At 50.4% G+C, this 10,913-nt stretch overlaps 1 protein-coding gene across 2 annotated transcripts in view; it reads right to left on the bottom strand.

Moving 5' to 3' along the window:
• Positions 1 to 9,658, bottom strand: part of SORT1 (sortilin 1) — a 57,958-nt gene extending 48,300 nt beyond the window's left edge. For both annotated transcript variants that reach the window (XM_050956151.1, XM_050956150.1), the window contains exon 1: positions 9,487 to 9,658. In XM_050956151.1, coding sequence (XP_050812108.1) covers positions 9,487 to 9,657 — 171 coding nt within the window. In that variant the 5' untranslated portion in view covers position 9,658. The remainder of the gene's footprint in view (positions 1 to 9,486) is intronic.
• Between the last annotated feature and the right edge of the window lie 1,255 nt (positions 9,659 to 10,913).

The following is a 10,913-nucleotide window of genomic DNA, read 5'->3' on the forward strand; positions in this document are numbered from 1 at the left end:
TATCCAAGGTACCTAGATGGCCCCACTGCCATTATCTGGGCACCTTCCAATCTTCCTCCGTGATTATTATCCCCATTGCGCAGATGATGAACTGAGCACAAAGTGAGGCTAAGTGACTTGCCCCAGCTCACACAGGGAGTTTGTGGCAGGGCTGGGAATTGGACCCAGGTGTCTCAAGTCCTAGGCCAGAGCCCTAACCACTGGACCATCCTCCATCTCTGGAAAGATCTAAATGCAAGGGCCTGACTACCTAGAGTCATTAGAGACCTCAAGTACTTTTCCTCAAGAGTAGAAGCTTTAACCTCAGTGTTCTCATGCAATCCCAACACCCACTACATTCCTAGAAACAAGGCTCTCCATTGCTTTCCCAAACTGTGGAGCAGCGTGGCTGTTTGGCAGCTGCTGGGCTCCACCCCAGAAGCAGCCACCGTAATTCCTACAAAGAACTCTGGAAACGTCAGAATGGGAGCACTACATCCCTGATGGGTATTCATTACCACCTGTTTAAATTACACTACATGGATTCATCAAGGGCAAGTCATGCCTGACCAATTTGATTGCCTTCTATGATGAGATAACTGGCTCTGTAGATATGGAGAAAGTGGTGGACGTGATATATCTTGACTTTAGCAAAGCTTTTGATACAGTCTCCCACAGTATTCTTGCCAGCAAGTTAAAAAAAAGTATGTGATGGATGGATGGACTATAAGATAGATAGAAAGCTGGCTAGATCGTTCAGCTCAACAGGTAGTGATGACTGGCTCGATGTCTAGTTGGCAGCCGGTATCAAGTTGAGTGCCCCGGGGGTCAGTCTTGGGGCTGGTTTTGTTCAACAATCTTTATTAATGATCTGAGCTCCACCAGCCCAGGTCGGGTGGTCAAAGCCCAAGGGCTTCAGCCCCAGGCAGGAGGCACGTAATCCGAGCCCCGCTGCCCAGGACTGAAGCCCTTGGGTTTTGGTTTCAGCCCTGGGCAGTGGGACTTGGGCTTTGGCTTCAGCCCTGGGCCCCAGCAAGTCTAAGCCAGCCCTGGCAACCCCATTAAAATGGGGTTGCAACCCCTTTGGGGTCCTGACTCTCAGTTTGAGAACCGCTGCTCTAGTCTAACATGGCTTTATTAGCTATTTATAAGGAACAGCCCTAATTACCATTTACATGCTTTCCTAATATGTCTTTGAAGGTAGAATTTGGATCATTTAGCCTGCGAGTTGCTTAACCCTTTCTGGTTTAACATCCCAGCTGTACTGATCAATCCCCCCATGTAGACAAGCCTTTACAGAGATGTTTCCCTTCAAGTATCACTGCTGTAGCTGTGGCCCACAGAGGCGCCTGATCTAGGGTTGCCAACTTTCTGCTCGCACAAAAAACTAAACACCCTTGCTCTGCCCATTCTCTGAGGCCCCACCCACTCCATCCCCCCTCCTTCTGTTGCTTGCTATCCCCACCCTCACTCACTTGCTCATTTTCACTGGGCTGGCTCAGGACGCTGGGGTATAGGAGGAGGTGAGGGCTCTGCAGTGGGGCCAGAAATGAGTTCAGGGTGCGGGAGGGGGCTTCACGCTGAGACAGTGGGTTGGAATGTGGGAGGGCATGAGAGCACCGGCTGGGGGCGTGGGCTCTGGGGTGGGGCCAGAGATGAGGGGTTTTGGGTGCAGGATGGGGCTCTGGGCTGGGGCTGAGGGGTTCAGAGTGTGGGAGGGGGCTCCTGGCTGGTGCAGGGGGTTGGGGTGCAGCTGTGTGTGCAGGCTCTGGCTGGGGATAAGGGGTTTAGGATGCAGGAGGGTGCTCTGGGCTGCAACCGAGGGGTTCAGCGGGTGGGAGGGGGATCAGGGCTGGGGTTTGGGGGGGGAGGGCTCAGGCTGGTGGTGCGGGCTCTGTGGTGGGGCTGGGGATGTGGGGTTTGGGGTGCCGGAGGGTGCTCTGGGTTGGGACCAAGGGATTTGGAGGGTAGGAGAGGGATCACGGCTGGGGCAGGGGGTTGGGGTGTGGGGGTGGGTGGTCAGGGGTGCAGGCTCTGGGTGGCGCTTACCTCAGGCGGTTCTCAGAAGCAGCTGCATGTCCCCACTCCAGCCCTACGTGGAGGTGCGGCCAGGCAGCTCTGCGCACTGCCCTGTCAGCAGGAGCTGCAGAGCTGGCGCTTGGGGTGGGGGCAGCACATGGAGCCCCCTGACTTACGCTATGCCTAGGAACCGGAGCGAGGACATGCTGTTGGTTCTGGGAGCCGCGTAGAGCCTTAGTCCCGCTGTGCCACCGACCAGACTTTTAACGACCCGGTCAGCAGTGTTCTGGTTCTGCAGTGTTCCGGGTGTTCTGGTTAAAAACTGGACACCTGGCAACCACAGCCTGGTCTGAAGGCCCTTCAGTGTAAGAGAAAGCGGGCAATGGGCCCTTGGCCTCTGTGACTCGCCCATCACAGCCCAAGTTTGTCAGCCTTCATGGTGCTCTGCAAAGTCCATGTTATCTTCAGGCTTATGAACAAACAGGGGCTGGGGTGGGTTTCTGGGAGTCGACTCACTGCAGTCACATTTCTCTTGCCACTGTGTGTCTGAACTTACCTAGAAAGGAAAGACAGGCCTGTTTATTTTAATGTATTTAAAAAAAAAAAATCAGTGGATTCTTTGCTTCAGTCTTCATGGCTGAGGATGTTAGGGAGATTCCCAAACCTGAGCTGGCTTTTGTAGGTGACGGATCTGAGGAATTGTCACAAATTAAAGTGTCACTAGAGGTGGTTTTGGAATTAATTCATAAACTCAACATTAACAAGTCACGGGGACCAGATGGCATTCACTCAAGAGTTCTGAAAGAACTCAAATGTGAAGTTGAGGAACTATTAACTAAGGTTTGTAACCTGTCCTTTAAATCAACTTTGGTACCCAATGACTGGAAGTTAGCTAATGTAACGTCAATATTTAAAAAGGCCGCTAGAGGTGATCCCGGCAATTACAGATGGGTAAGTCTAACGTCAATACCGGGCAAATTAGTCGAAACAATAGTTAAGAATAAAATTGTCAGATACAGAAAAACAAACTGTTGAGCAATAGTCAACATGGTTTCTGTAAAGGGAAGTCGTGTCTTACTAATTTATTAGAGTTCTTTGAAGGGGTCAACAAACATGTGGACAAGGGGGATCTAGTGGACATAGTATATAGATTTCCAGATCTTGAATACTGTGTACAGATGTGGTCTCCTCACCTCCAAAAAGATATACTGGCACTAGAAAAGGTTCAGAAAAGGGAAATTAAAATGATTAGGGGTTTGGAGAGGGTCCCATATAAGGAAAGATTAAAGAGGCTAGGACTCTTCAGCTTGGAAAAGAGGAGACTAAGGGGGGATATGATAGAGGTATATAAAATCTTGAGTGATGTGGAGAAAGTGGATAAGGAAAAGTTATTTACTTATTCCCATAATACAAGAACTAGGGGTCACCAAATGAAATTCATAGGCAGCAGGTTTAAGACAAATAAAAGGAAGTTCTTCATGCAGCGCACAGTCAACCTGTGGAACTCCTTGCCTGAGGAGGTTGTGAAGGCTAGAACTATAACAGAGTTTAAAAGAGAACTGGATAAATTCATGGTGATTAAGTCCATAAATGGCTATTAGCAAGGATGGGTAAGTAATGGTGTCCCTAGCCTGTTTGTCAGAGGATGGAGATGGATGGCAGGAGAGAGATGGACTATCAGGAGATCATCTAGTCCAACCCCCTGCTCAAAGCAGGACAAATCCCTAGGTAGGTTTTTTTTACCCCTGTTCCCTAAATGGCCCCCTCCAGGATTGAACTCACAAGCCTGGGTTTAGCAGGCCAATGCTCAAACCACTGAGCTATCTCTCCCTCCTTGATCATTTGATCATTGCCTGTTAGGTTCACTCCCTCTGGGGCACCTTGCATTGGCCACTGTCAGTAGACAGATACTGGGCTAGATGGACCTTTGGTCTGACCCGGTACGGCCCTTCTTATAAGGACACCAAAGCCTGAGCAATAACTGTTATTACACAGTATACATTTAAATGAATACGTGCTGCCCTGCCAGCAGGCTCAGCCCTGGTCTGGGTGGCTTCTTCTGTAAGGGGCAGGCAGTTCAGTCTTTATGAGCCATGAGTTCTTGGCATTGAGTGAGTATGCCAATAAGAGCTTGTTGTCATGAGGAAAAAGTGTTTTTTGAAAAAGGTGATCACTGACATGTTTCAAAATCCGAGCATAGGCTTTGCCCCTTGTAGTTTCAAGCTATTTAATAGCTTCAAATTAGAGTTTGCCCTGTCTTCAGTAGGATTGAAAATGTGTTAGCTATTGTCCCTTGCTGTTGGAGAGGTCTGGCACTTAGCAAAGCCACATCTTCAGTTTAATTACACAGCAAGGGTGGCTGGTTGCATCTGCAGCCCTTGATCACGGAAAACAAGATCCCACACTGGAAACCAGAGGAGGAGTTCAGCACTTGACCTTCCCAGCCTTGCAACAGAGCATTGTGTCTTCCCAAATCTAGAGGCCGTGGAGCAGAAAACAGCACACAGCCCTGCATGGCTCATGCTCAGACAAGAGTGCGAAGGGCTGACAGTGCAGCAGGGACCAAGCAGGACAGCAGAGAGTTCTCCTACTTTCCCACCGTCGGAGCAGCATTCCCGCTGCTGGTCAGCACAGTCTCTAAACCAGAAATTCCAGCTCTGCTGGGAAACGCTTGGGTGACTGCTGCTCTGAACACAGAATAAATGAAATGTCCTCAAACATGAGCAGAGCTGGAGCAGGGCCCACTTCTGCTGCCAGAAAGTCCCTTTTCTTAACATTGAACTGGGATCTCACCCTGTTTAGAGGGCAAGAATCATTTTATTTCAGAGAAAAGCTGTCTGCCAGGCTGCCAACGAGCAACCCAAAATGCCACTGAGTAGGTAAGAGATCGCACGCAGAAAGCTTCCCAAATCCAGGGCAACTCGCTCTGAGGCCTTCCCCTCTAGTTTAACATTCCCCAGCTGTTCAACACTTTCTATTTTCACACTGCATCAATGATTTTTCCATATCCCTCCCTAATGGTAGAGGTAGCCTCCCATTTTACAGTAGAGAAACTGAGGTGCAGAGGCTAAGCAGCTTTACCCAGTGTTGCTCCAGGGACAGCAATGGCATGAAGCAACTGGCTCTCTCACTTGTCCCCACAGCCACATGGTTTCTGACAAAACCATTGCGATGCATCAGCATGCGGCACAGCTCCCTTCTAAGATGTTCGGGCCACAGCTTTCAGAGACGCTCAAGCATCACTCCCTTATTGCCTCCAAACACTGTTGTGTTTAGATATGGAAGTGTTGTAAGGTAGAAGAATTGCAAGCAGTGAGGGGGTTTTGCAACACTTTCCGTTGACTTACGCAAGGCATAAACCAGTGTAGCTTCCAAGCTAGGATGGAAACCCCAGAGCTGCTGTCTCGCAGTCCCATGCGCAGCCCCCTAGGACACACTGCCTCTTACATGTAAGGTAACAAAACACTTCAGACCCAAACAGGTCTGCCCATATGGCATGTTTAACCCAGAGGAAACGCCTGCAAAGGGAGGAGGAGCTGCTATTATTCCACAAGCCAGCTGGCAGGTGCTATGCATTAACTTGGCAACTAAGGCAGGAGAGCACACTGGCTGATGCTAGCCTCACCCCTACCCTGGATTTGCAGGCGTATTCTTGAGCTAGGACGTTTTCAAACCCATCAGGAGGCAGCCACAAGTGGGCACATGTTTCAGCATCTGATCAGAGAAGGAAGGCCCAGCAAACAATAGAATTAAACCCACTGGCTCTCTCCTCAACCCTACTGCTGCTTGGAAGCTTTGGAACTGCCATCCCAGTACAGTGAGAATCCCAAGGAAGAGGTGTTGCTGTGAGACAGAGCTGTTTATCCAGGCAGCAATCTGCAGAGGGTTTGGGAAGTTACCTTAGCTGGCCTGCGCAAGGAGGGGATGGAAGGAGGTCTTGTGTCATCTGCTTGGCCAACTAGGGAGTAGTACTTCAGTTGTACAGAAAGCTCTGGTCAGGCCTCCCTGGACTGAAGACTGACAGACCCTTTCCCCTCCATGGGGAATGGGGAACAGACTATATTCCCCACAGACACACACACAGGCATAGCTGAGACGTTGGACCTCTCAAGCATAAAGCAGAGACTCTGGGAGGAAAGGGCCCTCAAGGTCTGGGGGAGAGCAAGCTAAACAAAAACAGAGGCTGAAAGCTGCGTAAGAAGATACCAGATTTCACTCCCTCTTCAGGACTCCAGAGGCCCATAATAAAAGCGTAAGAGCTATGGCTTGCTCTCTCGTCTCCAGCAGACACGATCTGTTCTATCACAGATGGCTAGGACAAAACACTGCCAGTCCTAGCAAATAAATGCTCATATTCTTCTCTGTGCTGAGACACCATGTTATTCCCCAAAGCTGATTTCTGACACAGCCTGTTTCTTTTAGGCACTAAGTGCTTTTTATATGCCTACAGAAGCTATGCGCTGAAGGGGAGAGAGGATGGGATTGTAGGTTAAGGCAAAGAAACAGGAAGCAGGATTATGGGCTCTGTTCTCAGATCTGTCATATACTCACTTTGGGCAAGACACTTGCCCTCTCTAAGCCTGTTTCTCAACTGTAAAATGGGACAAAACTGCCTGTGTTACAGGGAGGTTGGGATGCTAAACTAAGTGTTAGTAAAGGGCTTTGCGATCCCTGGAAGGAAGCCAGAGAAGGTTTTTAAGTCTCAGCTCCAGACACAACAGGATGACAGCAGATACACTGCAGAATACCATTATACCACAAGGCCCATCCACCACAAAGGCAGGATAAAGCACCCACAAACAATGTCACATTACACTGGGACTAAATACCTCCAATGTGTCAGAAAGAGTAAGCAAATGAATCCCAACTTTTGATCCTACATCAGGTACAGAAGAGGCTGATAGAAATGGGCTTAAAACCCAATCACCCAAGCCAGGCCGGTTTACTACTGCCTAGTGAGTGGTAGGCTTCACCACTCGTTGCTACAGAATCTAAGGTTTTAGTCCTTATGATTGCGAAGAAAACCTTCCCAAATGCGAATTTCATGTAAATCCATGCAGTGCCTATCTTCTGGAGTCTGCAGACAGTGCCTCTGCTTCTGCTCATAGCTTTGCCAAGCAACAGCATGAAATTAACAAGAGCAGTTAAGATTAACAATAGCACTGAGAATGCTGTGGCCAGTAGGCAAAACTGACCAGGATCATCACTTCTGGCCTTAAAATCTGTGTCTCTTTCTCCCAGCACTTGTTAATTTGGAAAGCTAAAAGCAGAGGCAGACACTGGAGCTGCTCCTGGGGGAGAAGGGCCCAAAGAAGAGGCTGGGTAAAGAAGGGGAATAATAGTCACACTCCCCCCTCCCGGCTTGCTGCAGCCCAGAGGCTCTGTGATATGAGTAGAGGAAACCTCTGCCCTTCCAAGCAGCCAGGAAGCTCACCTATTTGAGGCAGGTGGGGGGGATGATAGTACAATAGTAAGAATCCCAGGACCCTTCCCAGTTGCTATATTATAGTAGCAACCAGTAACCCCCATCAAAAACCAGGATTCCACTGTGCTAAGTGCCGGACAGACAAGTAACTAGGACAACACTCCTTCCCTCATAGAGTTACAATCAAGGTGTCAGGCAGGATGCCACAGGCAAGCAGGATGGGAATGAGTTGGGAGCATGACATAACAATAAAACAGAGTATTTACACAAAAGCAGAAGGCAGCTGGGGCTTCCAGCACAGTACCCCTAGATCTTTCTGGGGTTAACATCTCCTTTTTTCTACTAGCTCCTGGCTAGTAAGCAATTGGTAAGGTGGCTGTTGGGGGGAGACCTGTACTAGGAGAGAGGACTAACTCATTTAGTTTTTGTGGAGTTAGGTGACTGAAATTTAAGCTGTCTGTACAAATGGGAAATAAGCAGGATATTAGATTTTAGGTCTACCAAACCTGGCAGCATCTCCTTAATCTTCCACCTCATTCTTTCAATCACTGTACTAAGAAGCTACTGCATTCAGGTGAAGTGCTGACACATCACATCTTCTGTGAGAATAGCATCTTAGCTATTACTTAAAGTTTAAAATATAAAAATGCAGAAAGAGAAGCCACTGAATCAACTGTTAACTCAGGCTCTACCCAGCTAAGAGACCCCTCCCCAGAGGAAAGGGGGATAAGCCTGCCAGACATAGTTCTGCCTCTCAGGGGATCCCCAAAATGGTAATACATCTCAGGTACAGAATTAAATCACAAAGAAAAACACCAAGAGTGAAACAAACATCTGCTAAAGCCATAAAGGGAATAGGGAGAGACAGGAGGGATACAGAAGGAACCAAATAATAGGATTTTCTACAGCAGATTATTAATGCAACAGCAGCAGTGAATTGCCCTGCTATAGTTAAGGGCCTGTTACAGTCTGGATTATATGCCCCTATGCTCATTCTCAGTGGAGCACAGGTTCCTGCAGTATACATGCAGGTGCAATCTTTGGAGCCATTGCACTCTACTAGGTCAGTGAACTGTGGCTAACAGATGACTGAGGGGCGAGGGAATGGTGGTTTTTTGTTTTGTTTTTTTCAGAGACTGCTACAGAGTTCCACAGATGCAACAAGACTCAGCACCTCAGACGCCTGACAATCTCACAGGAGCAGCAGTATGGCCCCTCTGCCGCTCACTCAGCATCAGCAAAGTGACCTGTTTTCAATCTCACTTTGAAAGTCAGGGAGAAGATACAATGCTGTTCAGGTGAAGGCACCCCGAGGTGTTCGACACAACGTTAAAGGGTTCTCTGCAGGTCCTCTATGGGCCTGCAATAGCGCAGAGACTAGCCTGCCCTTCGCTGACACATGCAGGTAAACCAAGCGAAGGGCAGGCTAGTCTCTGCGCTATTGCAGGCCCATAGAGGACCTGCAGAGAACCCTTTAACGTTGTGTCGAACACCTCGGGGTGCCTTCACCTGAACACATGCAGGTAAAGATACCTCTCTAACTGCAGGCAAAATGGGTTCCATTATCCCCATTCAGTAGATGGGGAAACAGAGGCACCAACCTAGGAAGTGACTTACCAAAGGTCACACTGACATTTGCCATAATAGACACTCACGTGGCAGGAACCTGCTCTGTACAAACTTAACCGCCTCGGCTCCTGGCTGCGCAGGCAAAGACCAGCTGCCCCCCGTCCCAATACCTATTGTATGCAGCGATGTCTTGAACGCACTGGCAACTAGCGCTAGAAAACAAGGTGGGGGGCCAGCTTTAGCTCCCCCGGGCCCCCGCCTGCAAGAGGAGGAAGGTGAATTGCTGTCCTTGGGGCTCTGAGAGGAGGCAAAGACCAAGGCAGCGTGGGAGCCCCCCAAGACCAGGGGGGCATGGCTGGCACAGGGCAGTACCCCCTATTCTGGGCACGGCAAGACCGGCGGCGGCGGGGGGGGGAGGGGGTGCGTCGGTCTGTCCGCCCCCGGCGGCGGGGGGGAAGAGGTGTGTCGGTCTGTCCGCCCCCCCCGCACCGCACCTGGTAGGTGTTGTTGCCCAGGATGGGCTCCACCCCGCGCAGCTCCTCGCAGCCCGGCTCCACCGCCCGCCGTCTCTGCAGCGGCCCGCCACGGGCCCCCTCCAGCCGGTCGGGTCCCAGCAGCAGCAGGAGGAGGAGGGTCCCCAACAGCGCAGCCTCCCTCAGCCCCATCGCCACTAACCGGCCCAGCCCCTGTCAGCGTCCGGACCCCGGCTTCGCCCTGCCCCGCCTTCAGTCCCCCATTGGACAGCACGCACCCAGATGCCACTTCTCATTGGTTAGAGGAAACGGCAATCTCCGTTAAAGAAACAAGCCCCGCCTCCACGAGGGCGCTTTCCCCGTTCATGTGGCCGAGAGCGCCTCATCATTCTGATTGGCTTCATGAACTGTCCATCTCTATCTCGCAAGCACTCACACCGTCCCCCTAGCAACGTAACATGGGCCGAACCTGACCAGACCCTTTACCTTCTGATTAGGTTCCCTCCTTGTCAATTATGCATTCCAAGCACCACCTTCTTCCAGAAAGGCCTCGCTCATTGGCTGGCCTCGCATAAAGTGATTGCCTAGGCCCGCCGTTAATCTTATTTCCCCTCAATCCTAAACTACCCCGCGACCGTTCTCTGATTGGCTAGTGGATGCGCAGAGCAGGTTGTTGTTTCTTTAATTGGTTGAATTTAAGAGCCTCGACTTTGCAACCTGGAAATGTGTCTACAAGTCCCGCTCCCCAGAGCACTTAAAGGCGCAGCGCCCTGTGGAAGCGAGGTTCCTCCACGCTGCCACCAGCTGCCCCGGGGTACAATACGCTATTCCCCTACTGGATCCGGGCCCCAGAGCTGAGAGCAGAACGCAGGCATCTGAGTCCAGGCCTTGTCCTAGGCCTCCAGCTGTGGCCCTATGGGCTTTTTTGCTGCATGCCGGTTCTATGGTGGGGAGGGATAGCTCAGGGGCCTGCTAAACCCTGGATTGTGAGCTCAATGCTGGAGGGGGCCATTTAGGGAACTGGGGTAAAAACCTGTTCTGGGGTTGGTCCTGCTTTGAGCAGGGGGTGCGACTAGATGGCCTCCTGAGGTCCCTTCCAACCCTGATAGTCTATGGTTCTACATTAATAATGGACTTAAAACGAACCCTGCTGGCAGGCTCCATCTATCACCATTAGAATCATAGAATCTCAGGTTTGGAAAGGACCTCAGGAAGTCATCTGATCCCAGCCCCTGGTCAAAGCAGGGCCAATCCCCAACTAAATCATCCCAGCCAGGGCTTTGTCAAGCCTGACCTTAAAAACCTTTAAGGAAGGAGATTCCACCACCTCCAGAGGTAACCCATTCCAGTGCTTCACCACCCTCCTAGTGAAAAAGTTTTTCCTAATAATCAACCTAAACCTCCCCCACTTCAACTTGAGACCATTACTCCTTGTTCTGTCATCAGGT

The sequence above is a fragment of the Gopherus flavomarginatus genome, chromosome 5 (genome assembly GCF_025201925.1).
Source record: "Gopherus flavomarginatus isolate rGopFla2 chromosome 5, rGopFla2.mat.asm, whole genome shotgun sequence".
NCBI classification, from domain to species: Eukaryota; Metazoa; Chordata; order Testudines; family Testudinidae; genus Gopherus; species Gopherus flavomarginatus.